Genomic DNA, 23,861 nt, shown 5'->3' with positions numbered 1-23,861 from the left:
TCCCAACCCCAACCCCAACCCCAACCCCAACCCCAACCCCAACCCCAACCCCAACCCCAACCCCAACCCCAACCCCAACCCCCAACCCCAACCCCAACCCCAACCCCAACCCCAACCCCAACCCCAACCCCAACCCCAACCCCAACCCCAACCCCAACCCCAACCCCAACCCCAACCCCAACCCCAACCCCAACCCCAACCCCAACCCCAACCCCAACCCCAACCCCAACCCCAACCCCAACCCCCCCCGAAATACTTGTCTACGTTTGTAATCATTCAATAAGTTAATTTTCAATGTGGAAGTAATGGTTATTTTAATATCTTTGAAAATTAAATTAATATTATTTCACATCTAATTCTAATCCACATCTTATCCAGGTTTATTAATCAATTTTGTGTATATAGATATTCGATATCGTTAAAAGTATTGAAAATTATAAACGAGTATAAATATTCATTCATTCTGTGACGTTACCCTCAATCAACCAACGGCCGTTCCCAACCACACCTGTATCTGTGAGTTAAACTCAGTATGTGAACATATATGGATATCGTTTGCTGAATTATATAATATTTATTGGCCTGATGTGACCATTCCCGTTCACATCCACAATGGTCACCATTTTTTGACAGGAAAGGATTTAATTTATAGAATTCGATACTATTTTGTTTATGAATAGGCAAGTAAAAAAAATGTGGATTTATATTAATATGTAGAAAGGAGTTATTTTATGCAAATAAAATATCTAATGAAGAAGAAGAAGAAAAATATATTTAGTGAGGTATATTACATCCTTACCAAAATTTCTGATTTTTCTTAATCATGTTTAATGTTTAGTTTTTTCATTTAATCTTTTTTAATAAAATAGTTCTTTTTATGTTCCTACTATTGCCATTCTAATTTAATATTATTATCAATGCTATGGGGGATATAATGTTTACATCCCATGAAAGTTATCGAAATATCTACAACTATTCTTTCACAGTTTATTTTTCATAAACAAAGATTTTAGAAAAGACTCGATAAATAATGATCGTTTAATTTATGCTTAACATTTAAACCGAAGAATTCTAACAAACTTTTAGGACGATAATAAAACATAATTTTGCTTATTTTCTCCAGAAACTAATTGAATAAAATCGATACAAAATGGAACCTGACAATAAAGATTACCATGAGTATCCGCAGGAATTTACTTTCAGATGAAGTTAGTCAGATCATTAGATGATTCCGCATTACTCTCGAGCAGACTATGTCATCTTAATCATGAATAATTAAAAAAAAAACCCTCCAATTGTAGCCGAATCTGGTAGAACTCCAATAATGAGTCATCTTAACAGACTAGGAACTTACGCAACAGTATCGCAAAGGATTCACATTAAGGATTGTTAACCACGTAAATGTTATAAATGCTGGAGGACAAGTTTGGTAGGATTAAATTATATAAACTTCCGATTTAATCCAGAATACCAAAATATTAATGATAGACAAACATGTCCTGTAAAACATATTTATTTTACAACAATCTTTGAGATGCAATTTATAGAATACTTTATTAGGATTAAAATCATTCTAAAATTTTAAGAACAATTATAATAAAAACGCAAATGAAGCAATTGGTGGCAATTTATTTTACTTCTTTCTCAGACATCGAGACCCTCAAAACACGAGATAAACTTGTACGCGACAAAATGTTGACCACAACAAACTAATTCAGAATCTAACAAAAAAATTCGAACAGAAACTTCAACTCCGATGATTCTAAGACAACAACGTTAGAAGATCATGCACAGATACTGAAGGTAAGATCAGTCAGTGAGGCTAATAGAAAAGATGTAGAAAAACTTTAAAAAATGTATGAATAAATGAAATAACAAATCGCTGGGTGGTGAATTGAGAGCCATGGATAAACAAAGATGTTCAAAGTTTATACAGAGGAGAAAGCAAGAACCCGAACAAAAAAATTATAGCAAATTACGTAACAACGTAAGGAGAAAGTCGATAAATTAGCCTCAAATGACAAATCCTCGAAGGAACAGAAATATAAATATCAGTTTTAGAGAATAGGCTCAATAATAAATAATAAGACAATAAATATATAAAAAATAACAGCGCAAGACACAAAGAACTGTCATAATCGGTTCGATTCGAAAACTGACATTCTCCGAGAACGGTCAAAGGACTCGAAGGAACTGTTTACGATAACTCAAATAACAGGAGGAGCAGAAGAAAATAAGAACAAACAATAGGACCCTAAGAAGAACATTGCCGATCAATAATTAATTAAATGTATTTGAACAATCGTTAAATCTCAATTAGAGAAACTTGCCGGATAAGTAGTAGGTTGAGGAGCTGAACAGACAGATGTCTATGGTAGACTCTAAGGGGAGCTCGCAATAAAAACAGTTGCAATGAGAATGAGTCGATCAAATTCAGCCATGAATTTTGTTTAAGGATTTTAAAGTTGAGGATGCCTGTAATCTTAAAAAGAATTATTCACGAACGAGAAGAATGTAGTAACAGAAAACAGGATAGCAACCTGGGCGTAATATCTACAAAATATCTTTGCTGGAGTCCCGCAATGCTGAACGCAACTAAACATCTCAAAGCTCGAAAAGATAATAAAAGATCAAAAGGATGAAAACCGGTGATTCGAGGCCAAAGAAGCGAATTGAATATAAAAATAATTTAACTCGAAGAAAGACTTATGAATGAGAAAACAAAGTTCTAATTTCGACCACCTCCAATCTTAATAATTAGTTAGAAAAACCGCGACTTGAGGATTTCGATAGTAAATAATAATTTAACAACTCTTCGCAGTATATCAAATCAATAATATCTTTGACTCCCAACTATTAAGGGCTGCCATCCTTGAGCTGAGCAGTAGACTTGAAAGTAATAGTAATAATAATAGTATACCCTCATGGTTCGCAACAAGAATAAAAATAACAAAATCATAGCCCCATATCAAAACAAAACCTAAACTGTTCTTGTATTGACGCACTCTGCGAAAGTCGAGTGGCGAACTCGAAGTTAGCAGATGACCATCTGAAGGACCAATAAAACGGGTCTCTTCAAAAATCATCAGCACAAAAACCTTGGAAATACCAAGATTGAAAAAATAGCTGCAACTAACCATCATGGGCATGAACTTATAAATTCCATAGGAGCTTTAAAAAAAGTGAATTGTTCGATACTAATCGATTATTCAATTATAAACGCAGGATTCAAGCAGTAGATAACATATCTATCGTAGTGCTTGACAAATTGCGGAGGATCCACACTTGGTGCTTGTGTATCAAAACCCATCCTCTAACAAATCTGGAGGCAAGTAAACCACCTTGTAATAAGGTTTTGGCAGCTTCTTCGATGATTATAGAAGTCGAGAAAGTGAAACTAATCGATGGCGATTTTTATATTACGAAAAGGAAGCCGATGAAGGTAGCCATATCTATTCCTTCCTGCTAGATTTGAAAATGTCCTGGAACCCAAAAGGCACAAGTATCTCAAAAGAACTGGATTATATATTCAGCTCAATTCGGTAAAAAAAGAGCTTACGAACTGATTCCCTAGTCTATCAAAGTTCAAAAAAAAAAATATTCCAGACGGTATTCCTGACTATACACCCATCATAATCAAAAGGAGGATAACTAATTTTATCATTAATTCACAAAAACACCCTTAAGCTTCGACTATTGCACCCGTTAGCTACCCAACGAAACAAGCCTAACCTTCAAAAAACAATTGAGCATGAAATCGATTTGAGATAAGATTTAAGCCTCCCAAGCCACCTAAGCATTGAATCCAGGTCAAATAAAATAAAAGAATAAGAACATGCAATAAGATATTAGGCTAGACGGTAAAGGATCGGCTCAGCACTCGATCGAAAAATTATTTGAGCAACTATAAAAATAAGCTGAATATAATTTTTATTAAAAAAAGAGATGATGGTATGTTTTATAGACCTGGAGTATCATATGCGGTCAAGAAATGTTATCTTAAAGTAATTAGACAAGCCAAGAGCAATATGAATCAAGAGTAGTTACGATTATGAGAACATAAATGACAATAAATTAAAGACGAGCTTGATTAAATTGCAATAAATGATTAGTTGCAGAAAAGGGAAAAGTTGGAGAAGATAAAATAAGCGAGGGCAGATTCAGAGGTAACAGCAGTTTGATGTTTGCTGAAGAAGACTATTAAGTACCACCAATATTAACGAAGAGAGGAGGCAAGCAAAGAAATATTCACATAGGAGCTCTGGGAAGCCATGCAAATAATAGAAGGTTCCGAAGGAGAAGCGGAAATCGGTACTAAGAAAGCGAGAAAAGGGAAAACTAGCGAAAACAGTTTATATCACCACTATGGAAGCAGTTGTATATCTCTATTAAAAAATTTATAACATTATGGATGAAAATAATAATAATATTTATAATATTAATAGTAATACTAATATAACTACTGTGGCTAATATCACTAGTATTACTAATGCATTTTTATGAAAGTCTTTAAAGGCTTGTTTAAGGAGGTATTGGAACAGGAACTGGATTATCTGAGTCTAAGAGTTTAGTGGATGGGGCAGTAACCTGACTTCAATGATTATAATATTACTTAAAATTAATCAATATATAAAATTTCTCATATTTCTCATATTTCTCATATTTTCTCATATTTCTCATATTTCTCATATTTCTCATATTTATAATTTTCATAATATTTATAATTTTCATAATATTTATAATTTTCATAATATTTATAATTATATTATATAGTTATTTCTAGTGGACATTAGTTTACGTCATTATTTTTACGAACACCACACACACCAAATGGAGCCGAAAACAGTTAACGACTATACCATCATTCAAAAACTCGGACAAGGGGCGAAAGGAGAAGTGTTTCGGGTCGAGTCGCCAAACAAAATCATTTATGCACTCAAACGCATCCCTATCAACATCACCAACGAGTATGAAATGGAGAGAATTAGAGCTTAAGGAGTTATCCAGGTGTCCCTCTCTCACCCCAATATCCTCAAGGCCAAGGAATTTTTCTTTTTTGACAAATAAAAATATTTCGTCGTTGTGACGTAATATTGCAGTGGGGGGAATCTGGCCAATTTTGACAAAAATATGGATAAGTAAACCATGAAAAAAATAATGATTGGAATTGCAAAGGGAATTCAGTATTTGCACAAAGAAAAATAAATTATCCACTGGGACATCAAACCTGAGAACATCCTGATCGATGGCAACGGAGAACCGAAAGTGGGTAGAGACCTCGGAGTCGCGAAAGAGGTCGCCGAGTTTGGAGACTCAACTTTTCAAAGCACTCTCGACTATTAGGCTCCCGAATTGATTGGGTATGGATATGATAAATACAGCTTCGCAATCGATGTTTGGTCATTGGGACTGGTGTTTCTGGAAATGTGTCTGGGCACAAGAGCAGCCACTTGGGTTCCTGGCAAATCGCCTTTTCAAATCGAAGGATTTCCCCAGCAGTAGATGTTAGAAAAAGTATTGAATTCTCATCTGAGGGATTTGATCAAAATGATGTTAAGCAGAACGGCTGAATCTCGACCAGACATTGACAAGGTTGTGAAAGTGTTAGACAAGAAAGTTTATAAAATGCAGGGTATTCTTGATACAGTTGAAGGCAAATACCAAGGATAATTAAATTACGACAAAAGAGATGGACAAGGGAAGATCGACTATGCAGATGGGAGGAGTTACGAAGGAGAATGGAAAGATGACAATAAACATGGAAAAGGGAAGTTCTCTTGGCCAGATGGATCAACATACGAAGGAGAATTCAAGAATGATAGGAAAAACGGACACGGAAAGTACATCTGGCCAGATGGAACAACATACGAAGGAGAATTCGAGGATGACTTAAAACACGGTCAAGGGGCGATGGTCTATGCAGATGGAAGCATATGTGAAGGAGAATTCAAGAATAGCAAACTAAATGGACAAGGAAAGTATTTCGGGTTTGATAAAACAACATACGAAGGAGAATTCAAGGATAACTTGAGACACGGACATGGAAAGTACTTCACCCCAAATGGAGAGAAATACGAAGGAGAATTCAAGGATGACAAGAAAAATGGACAAGGAAAAGCAGTCTATGGAAATGGAGATAAATACGAAGGAGAATTCAAGGATGACAAGAAAAATGGACAAGGAAAAGCAGTCTATGGAAATGGAGATAAATACGAAGGAGAATTCAAGGATAACAAGAAAAATGGACAAGGAAAAGCAGTCTATGGAAATGGAGATAAATACGAAGGAGAATTCAAGGATGACAAGAAAAATGGACAAGGAAAAGCAGTCTATGGAAATGGAGAGAAATACGAAGGAGAATTCAAGGATGACAAGAAAAATGGACAAGGAAAAGCAGTCTACGCAAATGGAGATAAATACGAAGGAGAATTCAAGGATGACGAGAAAAATGGACTAGGAAAGTACTTCTGGTCAAAGGGAACAACATATAAAGGAGAATTCATGAATAACTTGAGACACGGACTAGGAAAATACTTCTGGCCAAATGGGACAACATACGAAGGAGAATTCAAGGATAACTTGAGACACGGACAAGGAAAGTTGGTTAAGGCTGAGAAGACAGTTCATGTTGGTTTGTGGGAAAATGATGTTTTTAAACCCATTTGATTTTTATCGATATATTATAACACAAATGTTTTGGATATTCGCCACACCCTTAATTTAATTCCTAATTTTTTAAAATTAATACTGTTTGGTTAGACAATTACAAGTTTGTGAAATAATATTTTTGTTTGAATTTGATTTGATCTTTATCATTATGTGTATCTAGACTTTACAGGTTGCTACAAAATTGTATTTAAAAAGTTCTTCTGAATATTTTTTAGTAGAACATATATTTTTTTTTGTATATCTTCTTCGTTTCCTTTACTTTTTTATCTCAAATATAATAAATCGGATGTCTTCATTGATAGTCTATTTTCAGGCATTAAATGCAGCATGAAGGGTTTTGGAATCAACCAACATTATGGTATATCATTAAATTATAGTTTAGACGTAAACAGTGAGAATAGTAAAAATATTTAAACATAATTCAGTCGACACACATTTTCTAACATTCAAATTTACATAATACATTATGAATTTAACTATAGGTATCCTAAAAACGTATATATCATTTCCCTGTGAGTGACTTTAATTGATTTAAAATTGTTTATTTTATTTTTATAAGCGCATAAATAAAATAAAATAGCCTTTAATGAGAAAACCAACAATGTTAGTTGTAGTTTGCAAGTAAAAATAATCAAACATATAAAAACGTACAGATGTTTTGGTAAGAATTTCAAGTATAAATATGCTTAGCATGTACATATTGGAATTAATAAAAGGAAAATATTGAAAAAATTAAAATACAATAAGGCTCTAATTCCAATGACGGAGCCAGTATATGAAATAAAGAAATACTCTATAAATGAATCGAATTCAATCTTCGTTAAATCTTATCATGTAAATATTTGAATTTCGTATAAACGGAACTAATCATCTTATCACAACTTTAAATGACAGACCTGCAACAGGAGACTTATCGAATACCGGATTGGAATCTAAAAGTATAAAATAATAAAAGTGAATGAAAATCATTGAATCAACAATGACTATACACAGATTGAGAGTGGACAGCTTGGGCAATAATTTGGGGGTCGGTCGAAATTCGTTCAGCACCGAATTATCAGTGATTTGGTTTTCAGCTGAGAAAAAGTAAAGAGATGTAGAATTACCAAAATCCAGAGTATTCAGCTGGGAAAGGTTAAGATGTTTGATAACCGAAATTTCGCTGATTTTGTTTTTACCTGAGAAGAAGTGAAAAATGATTAAAAAAATTACTTAAGATCAGAGTCTGCAGCTCGAGTTAGGTGTTGGAGTACTGAAATATCAGTGATTTGGTTGGTCCCTTCGAAAAGTAAAAGAAAGTTAATATTACAGAAATCTAAAGTCTTAAGATGGGGGAGATTGAGATGTTTGAGAACCGAAATTTCACTGATTTTGTTGTTACCTGAGAAGAAGAGAAAAATTATAGAAATTACTTAACACCAGAGTCTGTAGCTAGATGAGGTTTAGGTGTTAAAGAACCGAAATGTCAATGATTTGATTTTCAGCTAAGAAAAAGTGATGAGATGGAAAGAATTACCGAAATTCAGAGTCTTTAGCTGGGGGAGGTTAAGCTGTTTGAGAACCAAAATTTCACTGATTTTGTTGTTACCTAAGAAGAAGTGAAGAATGAGTGGAAATTACTTAACACTATAGTCTGAAGCTCGAGGAGGTTTAGGTGTTGAAGCACCTAAATGTCAATGATTTGATTGTTAGCTGAGAAGAAGTGAAGAAGTGAACAGATGATAATAATAATATTTACCTAAATCCAGGCTCTTCATTTGGGTGAAATCGATGTGACTCAAAAACTCCAAGGAAATTATGCCCAAGTCCTGCATTTTAAGGCAATCTTTCGGGAGATCCATGCTGATAAACACACGCCACTTCCTGGCCTGTTCTTCCAGATCTCCCTCTTTCATAAATTTCTGAAGCTGATATGAATGTTCTTTTCGCCGATCGTTCATAAGCATTTCCTTCATCCGGATCACTATGTCTTTATCTCTTTATTCGAGGAACAGATTTTCCAAAATTACACTTTCAGTTATCTTAAGATTTACTGACCTGACTTCGCCCTCGCCCATTAACCCAGTAATTGGTTTCGCAGCTTCATTAAAACTTTTACCCAAAGCATTTAAACCTTTTTTTAGAGGTTCCCTACTACTCTGGATTTCTTCCTTCAGCTAATCCAGGGTCCTAGAGTTCCAGTAGTTGGAGTTGTTATCACATTTACCTGTTTTCAGGTATTCAACCAGTTCTCCCAGCATTCCGCAACTCACAGAACACTTTCCACATTGTGGCTGGCTCTGCAGCAATGCGTTTGCCGCCTTGTTAATGACAACCATATCGTAAATCTCGGCATACCGTTGGAAACTCTCCTTCAGGTTCTGCAAGTTTTTTTCCATTTTTTCGATGTCTTGTTCGATCTGCTGGGCTTGTGGGGAGCGATACTTGTTGCCTGTTTCGAAATTGGGGTGTTGTTTGATGTTGATGAGGACATCGTTGATGCTTAAGATGTTATTTCCTTCCTGGCAGTCTTCGCCGTGAAAGCATTGGCGGCAGAGGTTATCTGCGCAAAGGAAGGGTGTTTGCTGACAAGACCTCCGAATGCACATCCTGGTCATCGGGTTATAGCAGATGATGGTCTGAGAGTTGTTGCTGGCATACCTGCCTACGTTTGGATACATTGGATAAAGTTATTTTTCAATGTGGAAGTGATAATTATTTGTAATATCTTTGAAAATTAATATTATTTCACATCTAATTATAATCCACATTTTATCGAGGTTTAGTAATCAATTTTGTGTATACAGATATTCCAGACCGTTAAAAGTGGTGAAAATGATATAATAATTTAAATATTCCTACTGTGACTGGCCTAGCTGACGACCTTCAATCAACCAATGGGGGTTGTATCAGTTGTTCTATTCAATTAGTTTTTATATTTATTGAACTTGTAGTTTAGAGAAGACTCAATAAACTATGATCGTTTAATTGTGAAAATATAAAACGACAAAATCAATGACGTTTCTATTAGGCTTGGATTTTACTTTATCCAAAGCTAAAAAAAAAAAATACTATAAATGAGATTGACTAAATTAATTGTTTCGATTTTTTTACAGGTATAAATTTTATGTGTCAAATGCATGCCTTGACATTAAAATGAAGAAGTTTAACCAGCTTTTATCCGGAATGCAATTTTTCTAAGTCGACCTCAGAAACAATCGAAAATATGGATTTGATGATTTTAATTTATTTTATTTGAAGACATGATAATTTATGGATGGACAAATATTCTTGCAAAAACATATTATATGTTATAGAATAACTTTATTGGATTTGAAATCATTCTTCAATTGCGAGAATCATTACAACAAAAAAAATTCAAATGAAGCAAATGGTGGCAATGCATTTTACTTCTTTCTAAGACATCAATAATACTAGTGATATTTGCGATCTTTCTAGATAGATAAAGATATGTAAATATCTAAAATTCCAATAAGATTAATATAAGTATGTATAGTTATCTAAACCTCGTGTTGTAATATGATAATGCAGATTTATATGAATAAAAGTAATATATAATACTGTAATTAATTCAAAAACAAAGTTTTTAAATAATAAAATGGGAGACGAAGATGAATATCGAGAGAAGAAAGCCAAAAAGAAGGTGCAACACACCTACATGCGAAAGGACATCGTCGACAACCCGGAACTCAAGGAAATAAGGGAAGACCTCCTCAAGATCTGCTACCGATCCGATCTATCCGCAGTCGAGAAGGATATTAAGATCGTCCAGATGACCGAGGACCACATGGAGGAGAAGAGGCAGCGAGAACTCAAGAGGAGCAAAGACCAGACAGGCACAATTAAAGTACCAAAACACTAATAAAATCATCATAATCATTAACTCATTTTTTCAAAATGACTAAACATTTTAAAATGCATCAATGAACTCACCTCATAAATTTCAATTTAAAAAATATGAATGATAGGCAAAACCTACTGCACTAGTTGAAGAACGCCCGCTCATATAATAATAAGAAGGATAAATCAAGGACAGAGTTGAAGAGAAGCCTCAACCAGAGCCAGAGATCTCTTACTCAGGACTGAAAGAACACGTGAATTCGTTGGTGTTAACGAGGAATAAACTCGAGGATATGCTCAACCTCCTCCGCTTCGAAGAGCTTATTAAAGGCTGTTACTTGCGCTACATGATGGCAGGAGAAAGCAAAAATTACACCATCGCTGAAATACTCGGAACTGTGGAGAAAATTAAATATTCTTTGGGCAAGGTGCAGACCAACATCCATCTCAAAGTACAGTACTCCGCCAACGACACCCAAGAGTTGCCGATGAGCAACGTATCCAACCAGCAGCCACCAACGGGATCCCTCTAGATCAACAGGTGGGTGGAACTAAACAATAGCAAGATTCCGAAAATTGATGACCTGAAACGAAAGAAGGAAATGCTCGAGAAAGGACTCACTATGGAGATCAGCAACGAGGAAATCAAGTCAAAGTTCATGGAGAGGATTGATAAAGTCATTAAGAAGCCTTCAGAAAATAGGGAAGATGTGACCGAGTATCTCCGATTCTTGAAGGATAACTTGCATCACCTAAAAGTGGCCATAGAGGAGTCTGAATACAACCTGAATCCTAGCGCTAGGGACGATTCGCAACCCTTCAACCGTTATAGGCGCGGGGCTTCTTCCCACAACAAAGAAGTGGATGCCAAGAAAAAGCCTCAAGAAGAGATCAAGCAGCTGCAGGCGGAACGATAGACCGTACAAGAGTACCTGAACAAGATCGAGGAGATAAAAAAATAGCAGATGGAACGAATGCAAGACAAGAAATAAAAAGAGATAAACAAGGGAAGAATCTTAACAAATTTTCAGTTTGAAGCAGCCAAGAGGCCGGACCGGATTGCTGAGATCATGAGTGATAAGATGCGTCAACTCACAACAGCATCAGAAATGAAAGAGGTCAAGAGGAAAATAATCGAATAGCATATGTCCCATGATTTAGAAATATAAATTTGATACACTAAATTTTCTAAGATGTGTTTGTATATAATAGTATATCTTTTTCCACACTTCGTAAAATCAATTGGTTTTTTAGAATTAAGTTTATTATTATATTTAAAAATATTATATAAAAATACCACTTCAACTGAAAAGATAAAATGCCACCGAAACCTCCAAAACCAGATGCTAACAAACCACCTGTTGTCCAGCTCACAAGTATCCTTAATCATCATAAAAAAAAAACACCTCCATTCATGAAACAAATTTTTATTATTTTTTAAATTTTGCTCTAGAACAGGAACAGTAGGCCTTAAATCAAGCACAGAATATAAAGGACACAGAATCAGAGGAGTATAAGTTGGCCATGCGGCAGGAGCTCCGACAAGTGAAGAAAAGCATGGAAGAAGAATAGAAGCTTATCGGCTTCTACCAGCAGGAGAGAGAGAAGATCAACTACAACTGGATCATCGCCAAGAAGGAAGTAGAGGATCGGAAGAGCGAACTCATTAATAAGATGCGAGAGATCGAGGATCTCAAAGAGACCCATGTAGTCACTCTTGATGTCTACAAGAAAAAGTATGCACAAAACTCTTCATATTTTACTGCTTTATTTTCCCCAATCGTTTCACTTTTTTATATCTATAGAATAAAACACTTAATGTTCGAAGGACAAGACAAAGTGAGCGAACTACGAAAGGACGTGGAGATTACATTGAACCAGCTCGAGCAGGAGCACCGCATCAAGGAAAGGGAGTTGAAGACAGACCTGCGAGCACTCCATGTAACTCTCAATGAGCAGGAGCTATCTAACGATGACTACATCTTCGCACTCATGGCCGAACATGACAGACGGCGCACAGAATTGCGGCAGGAGTTCGAACGACAGGCCAATGACCTGAAGAAGAAATACGATCTCAAAATGCAGAAGCTCAGGAACGAGATGGAGGACTACCGCATGCAAGTCATCAAAAACTTGGAGGAAAAAAAGGACGACAAGATCAAGAAATTGGTAGCTGAGCACACCAAAAAATATTCAGATATTAAGACCTACTACACTGAGATTACGGCCACCAACTTAGATCTAATAAAGCAGCTCAAGAATGAGATTAATGAGTTGCAGGAGATTGTGGATAACGACAAGAAACTGCAACAACAAATCGAGCGCGAAAAGAAGGATCTGAACGAGCCTTATAAAGCCTTAGAGGTAGAGATCCGGAAGTTGGAAGATGACCTCAAAAAGCAGGCCCAAATAACTAGGGAAAAAGATGCACTGAAGACCTAGATCGACAAGGCCGAAAAAACGTTCCGTGATTTGGAATACAAGTACGAAGTGGAGCTGCAGAGCTACAAATACAAATAAAAGGAGAAGAATAGATTATACGAGGTGTTCAACAACTCCGTCTACTCCATTCACCAGAAATCGGGCCTAAACAACCTCATTCTTGAGAAGAAGGTGGGTGCAATCCAGGAAGAGCTCGAGATCAAAAAGCTCCAGCTGGATGAGGTGCTCAAGGCGGCACACATCGAGCCTAGACTGGCCGAGACCATCGACAAGGTGGAGATGGTGAAGAATGACTTGATCACGGAGCTTCAAAGCCAGCTCCAACAGATTAGAAAGGCCCATTCCCACATGGTAAAGGCATATGAAGGGAAGTTGTCCGAGTTCGTGATTCCGGTGGAGGAATTGGGTTTCGATCCTTTAGTCCCCACTAATACAGAATGAATTTATAAACGTCACTAATTTTTACGACACATATATATGTTTAATTATAGATTTATATCGATTTAAAGTTAGAAGCCATACACAATCATTACACATTTTTTGTTTCGCTTCATAATCATCGATTATACTTCGATAATTACAATATATAAATTAATGAAAATATAAAAAATAGTAATACATAATCATAATAAAAATTTCATCTTTTGTTTATTGAGTCTCCTAAATAATGTAACCCAACCAAGTCAACGGATGGTTGAGATAACGTATTCCGACTGTTGAGGAACGAAAGCTTCTCTGTGACCGAATTCTCAAAGATAAAGGTAATAGCATGCACTCCCCGATCCCTGTAAGAATCGAGCCCTCCTCCGAGAACAGATATCAACCTATTTTCAAATCGATACTCGTAGACAATCAGGAGGCAGGGGTACTGTATGGATATCTTCGCAAAGAACTAGGTCTTGGGCCGGCAGAATCACTATTTATGTTTAATGACTCTCAACTGATGACCTTTTCTACTGACTTGCTGACTCTGTATACCCAAAGGAAGTCGACAGATGGATTTCTATATATACAGTATCGGGACTCTGCACCATTTTGATTTAAATTAATTTAAAAGATAATATGGCAAAATACTCTTGGTTATTGTTATTTTATTTCGGTTTAGTATATGTTTTTTTATTATGGTCATGCTCTTTGAATTAAAAATAACATGTATACATACATAGCTAGTTAATTCTAGGAATTTAGTTCAGTGGAAACCTTTTTTTATCTGTAAGTATTTTCTCATTTATTATTGGTGGAAAAATAGTACTCATTGTGTTTAATAAAGAAATATGTAAATAAATAAGATAATTTATCCCACAAAAACATAACGAACATTCATATGGAAATCAGAACATTCAATTTCATTAAATATCTGCGATGTTTGAAAAAAATTGAGAGAGAGACTTTAAAACAATAAGGAAATAGAATGGAGAAATTAATATTGTCCATCGCGCAGTCTGCCTTAGAAAAAACTTTATTATATTGGTTTAACCATCTGTCAAATTGAAGAATTAATATATTTATTAAATTTAATAATACTCTATCCATGCACTTATTAAATTATATCAACCTCAAGCTAGTGCCCACATGTGCTTTAGTTAAGTCATTTTTTGGTTTTGTTTTTCAAAATCCCGTAGATTTACTTTGGAGAGTTGTTCACTTTTTCAAAGACTCTGTTGACATCGAGCCACTCGACCCCTACCTTTTTGCCATAAAGGTTTTCATCTTATTGCTCCTATTCTAGCTTGATCTTGGCAATAGTATTTTTGTAAAACTAACAATGTATCTATATGTTGAAATTACTGCGTCCTGAGGAAAACAAAATAATCTCAGGCTGTCGGCTGTCAAGATTCTCCAATACATTGATGGTATACTCATATTTATAAATTTCATAGAAGGTAGGCAAAATTGATTTTTTTATGTCTCGATAATATTCGGTTGCGTCCCGGTAATGCTGCTTCAGATTATTTAGCAAGTTATATTTGAAAGAATCGTAGAGTTGAGAACCAATCGGTTACTAGGCGAGCTGGTTAATGTGCAAGTAATGAAGCAGGGCCATTTCCTCTTATAGATGTAATTTTCCGTGGTAAATCTCTTTTGTGTATTCCTATTGTTTGTTAATCCTCTGAGCTTGACCAAAGAGCAAGAAGTTTGGGTAGACATTCTTAATATTGGGCAGGAGTGAGAGGGTCATGTCGACGGAATCTTTTTTTTCTTTGTCAAATGATGGTTCCGAGTCTATCACATCTTTGATCCCGATAAGTTTGTTGGTTAAGATTTCAACCATTGAAGATAGCAACAACTGTGCGAGAAAATTGTCCTCCGCAATCCTTTGACTTACCAGGTACGAGACAAGGGCAATCTATTAGGGAATAACAATTTCGCCCGCAGTTTAAAGCATAGATAAGTGTCGAATGACAAGATAAATTATTTTGTATGGCTTTATTTACTATATTTTTATTGTTATGTATGTTTTTATATTTAAATTAACTGTATATTTAAACACTATGTTTTAGTCTCGAGCTCAATATTTTTTTAAAGTTATTTATTGATGTTTATTTATAATGATGTTTGTGTATATGTAGAGATTTTACACACTGTCTCAGCAAAAATAATGCTTTTTACAAGTATTGAATACAAATCTTTTATATATCCTATCAACAGATATTCTTGTCTTTGATTAATGATCACTAACAATTAAACGATTTATTTCCAAAATAAAAAATACTTGAATTACTTTAGTTACAAATTATAGTGCTTCGTCCCTTTAATTTTAATAAATGTTGGATGGACATCGTTTCTGATAAAATATTGTAATATATGTAACATAATAATAATATGTTTATATGCACAGAAATGTCGATGCACTCACCCATTAATAACGAATCCAATCCAACATAATCCTGAACCCATCAAATCGAAAAATCCACAATATCGTCAAAGACTTCATCAATGGAAACGTACCCTCCCTTCAAGGGAACCACGCTATTATTCATGACAGATCGCCGTCAAATGTATTCTTAAAATCGAGAGAGGTCCGTACTTATCGGATAGATAGTTTGGTGTCGAAACATCTCCAAAGGATCAAGCTGGCACACTACGAAAGCAAGATTTTGGAACAGTTGAGATAACATAAAGAACAATCAGGATCAAATATCGTATTAATACCCAATCAAAAAAGATATACTATCAACAAAATTACAATATACCCGTATTTATTACAAATTCTTAGCGTTTCCAAAGCAACGACTCGAGTGAGATGGAAAGAAAATAGCAAGGTAATAAAACAGCGAAAATCAGACAATAAACCTAGATCAAACAAAAGAGTAAATCCACCATATTATCTCCTATTAAGCTCCCGCAGATCTTACTCAAAAGCAATCTACTCGTACCAGGGACTAGGATGCACAACAACAGTTGCGTATTACCTCAGGAAAGTCGACAGAGACCCCAAACTCTCGCAGTCCAAGAAGGACTCAATAATAAATCACTAGAGAAAGTTGGGGAGTCACCAAGGGAAGGACAACATCTGGTTGCCCGCTGGTTAACCGAAGCTTCTCCCCGCGGTCAAAAGATTAGAAGACTTAAAGTAGGAAGTGTAAATAACTTAAATTTCTAATTAAACTCTAATGGAAGCAATTTAAGGCACAATCACTCGATAGAGTTTCGTTATAAGTTCCAATTACCAGAATTATGAGAACCAAATAAAAAATGATTTTTATGTAGATTTCTTTAGATAATTTACATATTGTCTCTTTGGATGCCTAAGTAATGTATTGATTTGAAAGTTATTATTTCTTGTCGGTTTGGCCAAATCTTTTTTAAGTGATTCCTGAAATAATCGATATAAAACTTGTAGTTTTTCTAAGAAGATATGCTGGTATTAGGAATGAAATAAAAATAAATTATTTCTATATATCATTTGTTTTCAGTATTTTTCTTGAACACGAGTTCTCTTGCTTCTAGTGTGCTGCTCTTTGCCTTGAGCTCATCAAAACTAGCCTTCAATTTGTCGGCCTCTCCTTTAATTATCTCGCCTATAACCACTTTCTTTGGTAGGAAAATACCTGCTTTCTCATTTTCCTGCCTCTTCAACTAAGTCCTTCTTCGGATCAGCATCCTTAGCTGCTGGCTCCCCTTGCTGGTGAGTACATATTTAAACTTCTTCAAAGCTTCATAGTTGTCGGTCACAGTCGCCTTGATCTCATTCCGCAGAGCCATTGGAATCTTTCCGTAGGCCATCTCCTCGAAAAACTATCCTTCGGGTTTCTCGTAGACGATAACTTTGGCCTGGCAGATATCTGTTGTCTCACGTCCACTTTTTCCCCGAGCGTGATAGCGGAGCCCTTTGTACCTGCGGGTCTTGCCCATAATTATTCCGTGAATGTACAGTCGATAAGGCTCGAGTCCTTTCACCTTGGCGTGCTCCATAACGTTTATAAAAGTCTTGAGCATTTATTTACCGACCTTCTTTCTCGAGTTCGACAGAATCTGGATTGCGTCACCTAAGTACATCTTCTTCAGTCCACCCAAAGCAATTCTCATTCTGAATACGTATTTTTATAATTTTTTGTAAGATTTGATTCATTATGAAAATTTAATATTTTTTGTATTTTAAATAAAAAGAGAATATGGTTTTACTTTGTAAGCGATGTCTTCATATATTTTCTGATTGCACTTACAAACTCTCGCGGCTGTTTTGGCGTTGGCTTGAGTATATATGGTTCTGTGATTGCAGGCGGACTCGGCTTGTATCCTTTGAGGAGGTGATGGTTGACTTTGACTTTGAGAAAGTTGGCAGGATTGCTGTCATTCGACTTGAGCGAGTTAATATAGTTAATATGTCGTTCTGCCTATTTCTGCGCATTTTCTCTCTTCACTTGCTCGACATCAATGTTTTAGCGAAGGAGCGAATCCCTCGTGTATTTTATTGCGTAATTAGCTGTTGCGAAGTTCGTGGTCAGTAGCTTGGAGAGAAGCTTCTCTGAATGGAGTCGTTTAACAAAAAACATGTATATTATATTAATCTATTTGGTTAATATATTATGAAAATGTATTGATGTATTAATATTTATGTATTTATTTGTCAATGTTTAATATTAGATTCACATTTTTTTTGTTGATTTGGATTATGAATAGTTTAAAAAGTAATTGGTAAGTAGATAATGTGGTTTTAGGGAATTGTTTATGTTAAATATTTAGTTAAGTGATATTACTCCTTAGTATATACTTTATAAAAAATTGAATCAGCATCTGCTGAAACTCAAGCTCTGTTTCAACTACTAGTTTTAGAATCTCAAGTCATTGATTCGTTGTTGTAGATTAGTCCACTTTTGTTTGTCCACCACATTTTATCTTTTGGCTATCAAAACATTCGTTGGTCCCCTTTCCCTTTTGAGGTCGCGAAAGGTGCTTGCAGTCGTCCCAAACCCTTCGAAATTGGGTGGCTAGATTAATTTATGTAGACTCTTAAATTTCTGTTGGTGTGGGGGAACAATAGCCGACTGGACCAGCAATCTTTTACTTTATGTCTTAGATTGAATTGGACTTGAGATTATTTGGATATTACGGGGATTCTGGTGTCGATCAATACTATTCGTTCTCTCTTCATGTAGTCTCGAAGTGGCGCTGGCATTCATGATATTTTTTCGAAGTTCTTAGCTGAGGTTATGGTTCGAACCCTAGAGTATCATAATTCTCCGTTCAAGCTCCTTGTTGATTTCGGACAGTGCGATAAGTTGAGATCTTTAGTTTTGGACATTCTGCATTGCTGATCGAAGCAGTGTCACTTCGTTTCCCAGCCGCTGATTGGCGGTTATTAGACCAGCAACTTAGAATTTAGAAGTCTCGGCATTGAGTTCTAATGTTTTTGCTCTCTGTTCAATATGTGTTAAACGCTCTATCTCACTCGACAGCAACAGAATGTCTGGGCTGATCTATTTTTTATCACGATTTGAATGCAAGAATTCTTCAGTCTTGGTAAAATTGGTTTGCGCAAGAATAGCAGTCTTTTCTGACTCCTTGATCAGTTTTTGAAAATCTGCGATTGTTTGGTCTTTTAACAAAAGGCTTTGCGAAAGCTGTGAGATTTGATCTCGGTAGTTATTCCTTTACTTTTCGAAATCAGAGTGTATAAGATCAATCTTGCCAGCAAACGTATTTTCAAGATTAGTAAGTTCTTCCGAGCAAATGTGCGTGTGTTTGGTCATATCACTACATTAATGTTTCGCGATTCTGTATTCACCAACTTATCTACCTATCTGTCGAAGTTTTGTTTCTTCTTTGTTTACGATTGTGATTATTTATCCGTTCGAAGATCCTGTGGGTAAAGTCGTTTTTGTAGCTGTTAATATTTTCAAACAAGAAACCTCGCTCTTCAGACTCGCTTTTTCAATTTACCACGCCGAACGTAAACTGATGTGTTCAGCTTTAAGACCTTCGATTTCTTGAATTTTCTGGAAAAGCTCGAGGTTCCCCTTTGCTGATTCTTCAATGACTCTTTCAAGTTCTTTTTTGTCTGTCGAAGGATTCTTCATTAGTAGCTGACTTTGGGCTTATGCCAATTACCTCTTTAAGATCAAAATCTGGCTGTCTTTTTCGGCGATGATTTTGTTAATATCGTTGGAGTATTTTTGTGATCTGAGTAGATTATTTTAATTGAGTAAATTGTCGAGCTGTTTTTCGAGGGTATTTCTCTCTTTATTTTTTGTCTAGATTTCTGATTCGAGTGACTTGACATACTATTTAAGAAGAGTCAGCTCGTCTTTATTGTATCTTGTCATTATTTTTTTTTCAAGGACAATCCAAACTCCGTTATAAGTTTCTCTATATCCAAATAATTATTATATTTTTTAATCTAAAATATACATAACAATACAACTTAATTAAAAAATATCAGTTAATCTAAAAAAATATAATCTGCCAAATTCATAATTAGAAACACAGGATAGAAAATAAAATTCAATTAAATAATATATCCGAGATTAACGATTTTTAATTTAATTTTTTTGTGTAACTCTCTTGCTAATCAAATTTAATATATTGTTTAGAAAGCTGACCATTTTCACATTGCTTCATTTATTTCTATAAAACTACATCTCTAATCATTCATCATCTTCATAAATCGGAGTTTTCTTTCTAGCCCCTCTGATTTCTCTCACATGCATCATATCGCTGTCGCTTTCATCCTTGTCGATATCTGATAATCCGACCAGCTTCGGTCTCACAACCCTCCTCACTCGATCGACTGGTCCGTCGTCGTCTGTCGATTCTCTTTTGAAGACACTTTTGTCGGGAGGCTCAAATAAGTCACTTTCCTTTTCCTGTTTTTTTCGTCCTTTCTTTTTCTAGCCGCCTGTGTTTTTGACTTTCTATTTTTAATCAGTCCCCTCAATGCTTTTTTTATCAGATTTTGGTCCTTTGAGCTCGTCCTCGTCGGATGAACCACTTTGCTTCTTCTTTCTGGGTTTTTTGGCGACTGCGGTATCATTATCAGAATCAGATGTCTCCACTACTTTGGTGACTTTCTTTCTCTTTTTCTTGCCTTTGTCGTCCATCGCCTTTTTGTCTTCGTTGGCTTTTTCTTTGGCTTCGATTTCGTCTAAGGCTTCCCTAAACTATTTTATATCGTCTCTCCACATGCTTTCCTCAGTCGTTGCTTAGAGGATTTTTAATTATTGTTTCTTTGCCTGCAGGTTCCTTTTAAACTCTTCCACCTTTTAGAAAGTCAACGACCAAATCTTCATCGATAGGAGATAGTTGTAGTCTGATTATATTCCAGTGGCATTGGCGGCCTCGTCATCCGAGTCTCCTCCTGCTCCTCCTCCTGCTTCTTCGTTTTTATTTTTTTTTTCTCCTCCAAATGATTTTGTGCTCTGGATCTTAGTGAGTTGGCTAAAACGAGTGTAACCAGTGTCAGATAGTTTTTGGCAGATTTCCTTCTTCTTGATATTTGTCACTTTCAACTTGCCTTCTACGACTTCTAATATAAATCTAGTTTTCATATCGAGAATCTAGAGGTCCCTTTGCAACTTTGAGATCATATAGGCCTTTCGCTTCCCGTAGTATTTGATCCTCTCATTGAAGTATTCTTACACGATCGAAAGTGGACTAATGTATTTTCTCAGTCTTCCTTCAGGAGTGAATGCAACCATGTTACTGATTGCAATCTGGGAGGACATATTGAATTCTTTATGTAGTCGCTCTTAGATTTTTTTCAGCCGATCCTCATCGATTGTGATTTCAAAGTGCACTCTAGTGTTTGTGTGTAGTTCTCTGATGTCAGAAATTTCCTAGTCTTCGAGCTTTTTCTCCAAAAACTTTTTATAGTCCTTGGTCCACTTGCCTATGGGCAGCTCGGTAATGTGTATTTTGCTTGAACCCTCTTCCAGTTAAATATTGCCTGAGTTCGAATAGCATGTCTCGTTTTTTTGGTTGAATCGTGCCCTCAAAATTCTTGTACCACGGATGCAGTGCCCTCTCGCTTTCCTTGCCGTCAAGTTTACTCAGGATGAGGTCGCAAAGGTCTCGAGGGCAGAAGTTTGGAATATTGGTACTCCAGCCTGACCCAATGCCAGCGCATCCGTTCACCAGCGCCATTGGGATGATCGGTAGATAGAATTCAGGCTCAACTTTCTGTCCATCATCTTCTAAATAGTTGAGAATATGGTCGTCAGCCTCCTTGAAGATGAATCTCGTGATCTTGCTGAGCTTGGTGAATATGTATCTTGGTGAAGCAGAGTTTTTACCTCCCTCGGCTCGAGTGCCGAACTGTCCCGCCGGGACTAAAAGGTTGATATTGTTAGAACCAACGAAGTTCTGGGCCATCCCCACAATAGTTCCTGTTAGCGAAACCTCTCCATGATGGTACATACTGTTTTCTGAAATATAACCAGCTAGCTGAGCGACTTTCACTTCTTCCTTGAGGTTTCTTTTAAAGCAACCGAATAACACTTTTCGAGTACCTGGTTTCAAACCGTCCATGACCGAACAAATTGATCTATTGTTGTCGGTATGGGAGAAGTGGATAAACTCCATATCTATAAACTCCTTGTAACGAATGTATTGTCGATTGTACACAAAAGTATTGTTGGGATTGTAAGTATCCAACCATCTTTTCCGGTCTTCCGCCTTCGATTTATTGAACACAAGGTCGATGACTTTGTCGTCCTCCTAATCTTGATAAACGAACTCAAGTCTGTTTTTCTGATATTCTCAAAATACTATTGGGCTTATTTATCAGTGCTTGTCCCAAGCCCTTTGTAATATTTAATTTTCCAGGTTTTAAGGTCTTGGATAGTGTCTGCCCAGTTCTTGAAATCTTGAATAATGTAGAATGATTTGACCTCACTGCCTTTAGTTGCTTTAAGCAATGGGGTGATGAACTATTTCAAGAAGCCTCGTTGCCTGAAGAGGCTGGGCCAGAAAAAGTGGATGAAGTTTATAACCAGCCCTTTGATGTGGGAGCGTCGATATCCTGGTCAGCCATTATCATGATGCTTCCGTATCTTAGCCTTTTAATATCGAGATATTATTGTCCAATCTGAAGTCCCATAATCTTCATAACGTTTTGGATTTCTTGGTTATCCAGCAGAGACTTGTTACTCGCCTCTCTGACGTTCAGAAGCTTTCCCTTGAGTGGAAACACGCCGTAGTAGTCCCTGCCGACCACAGACAGCCCCGCCACCGCCAATGATTTGGCGCTGTCGCCTTCAGTAAGTATGAGTGTACACTTGTCAGAGTTTTTCTTGCCCGCTTCGTTAGCGTCCTCCAGTTTGTCGACTCCTATAATTTTGCTAGTCTTTTTGCCTCCGATGGCTTTAGACAACTTTGTCCTTTCTCTGGCTTTTGCTTCCTCTATGAGCTGTTATACCACTTTGCTTTATCTGATTTCCTTAATTATCTTCTCGCTGAGAATGCATTCGGACCCAAAATTGGCCATCTTGGTGGTCATGTTCTCTTTCGTCTGTGAATCAAAAGCAGGGTTATCCACCAAACAGTTAATAAAAACCCAAAGCTTGGCTTTGATCTGGTGAGGCTTGATCTGCAGTTAGTCTTTCTTGGCTTTCTTTGTGATCATTTCCTGCACTTTCTCCACAAGTTGGTCTGTAATGTAATTTACGTGAGTGCCTCCTTTCGTGGTACAGATCCCGTTGACGAAGCTCACTTGTCTAAATTCACCATCGGAGAGTGAGAAGAGGACTTCCCATCTGGCGTTGTTCACGTTCTTGTCGAAAATCTTTAGTACACTGTTGGCATCGTCTCCTGGTTCCTTTAAATACATATCCACGTAGTTAGAGAAACTGCTGATTCTGATTTACGAAAGGTTAAGTGACACTTTCAGTTTGGGTAAGATGCCAGCCATGTCAAACACTCTTTTCTTGAGCAGCTTCAGGGTGTTGTCCTCGAACTGCTCCATACCAAACCTCTTGAAGTCTGGGTAAAACTTGATGGTGGTATAGCTTTTCCCGAGTAGAAAGAAATCTTTGCTTATGAATGGCTCCGCATGTTATTCATCCAGGACATCTGGGAAAGTTTTCCTATTTTCCTCATCGCCGCACTCCACTTCGAATCTGGTCGAAAAAAATATTAGCAAGCCTTGGCTCCATATCCGTTGCGCCCACCCACGACCTTCTTTTCTTTGTCGTCGTAATTTTATCCAGTCAAAAGATGGCCAAATATAAGTTCTGGTACATACATGGCATGAGCAGCGTGGATGGCCACAGGGATTCCTTTACCGTTGTTCATAACTTCGATATAGCCATCTTTTTGCGAGAGTTGCACCTTTATCCAGGTCATGCTTTTGGGGTCGCGCTGGTAGTTATCGGAGGCATTGACGAGAACCTAGTCAAAGATCTTGTAGAGGGCAGGCACATAATCGATGTCAGCGTATTCAAACATTGTGCCAGCATCATTCAGAACCCACT

At 36.5% G+C, this 23,861-nt stretch overlaps 3 protein-coding genes and 1 long non-coding RNA gene across 4 annotated transcripts; 2 read left to right on the top strand and 2 right to left on the bottom strand.

The window, feature by feature from the left end:
- The first annotated feature begins 10,802 nt into the window (after positions 1 to 10,802).
- LOC148298895 (uncharacterized) lies at positions 10,803 to 11,042 on the top strand. The gene has a single exon (XM_088276556.1). The coding sequence runs from the start codon at positions 10,803 to 10,805 to the stop codon at positions 11,040 to 11,042; it is 240 nt and encodes a 79-aa protein (XP_088132682.1).
- A 761-nt stretch (positions 11,043 to 11,803) lies between these two features.
- LOC148298894 (uncharacterized) lies at positions 11,804 to 13,421 on the top strand. The gene is made up of 3 exons (XM_088276554.1): positions 11,804 to 11,885; positions 11,963 to 12,245; positions 12,315 to 13,421. The coding sequence occupies exons 2-3, from the start codon at positions 12,184 to 12,186 to the stop codon at positions 12,949 to 12,951; spliced, it is 699 nt and encodes a 232-aa protein (XP_088132680.1). The 5' UTR covers positions 11,804 to 11,885; positions 11,963 to 12,183; the 3' UTR covers positions 12,952 to 13,421.
- Positions 13,422 to 16,801: 3,380 nt separating this feature from the next.
- LOC148298893 (uncharacterized) lies at positions 16,802 to 17,940 on the bottom strand. Its single transcript, XR_015839138.1, has 2 exons — positions 17,578 to 17,940; positions 16,802 to 17,482 (listed from the first exon to the last, which is right to left on the bottom strand). It is a non-coding gene; the product is annotated as an uncharacterized LOC148298893 (long non-coding RNA).
- Positions 17,941 to 19,912: 1,972 nt separating this feature from the next.
- LOC148298892 (uncharacterized) lies at positions 19,913 to 23,218 on the bottom strand. The gene is given in 2 exon segments (XM_088276553.1): positions 19,913 to 22,402; positions 22,405 to 23,218. Coding segments are annotated over 2 exon segments (897 nt in total). The 3' UTR covers positions 19,913 to 22,319.
- Between the last annotated feature and the right edge of the window lie 643 nt (positions 23,219 to 23,861).

This window comes from Brachycentrus maculatus, unplaced genomic scaffold (genome assembly GCF_059751285.1).
Source record: "Brachycentrus maculatus isolate JH-2025_06_01 unplaced genomic scaffold, ASM5975128v1 h1tg001522l, whole genome shotgun sequence".
NCBI lineage: Eukaryota > Metazoa > Arthropoda > Insecta > Trichoptera > Brachycentridae > Brachycentrus > Brachycentrus maculatus.
This window is presented reverse-complemented; position numbering and strand designations above follow the sequence as displayed.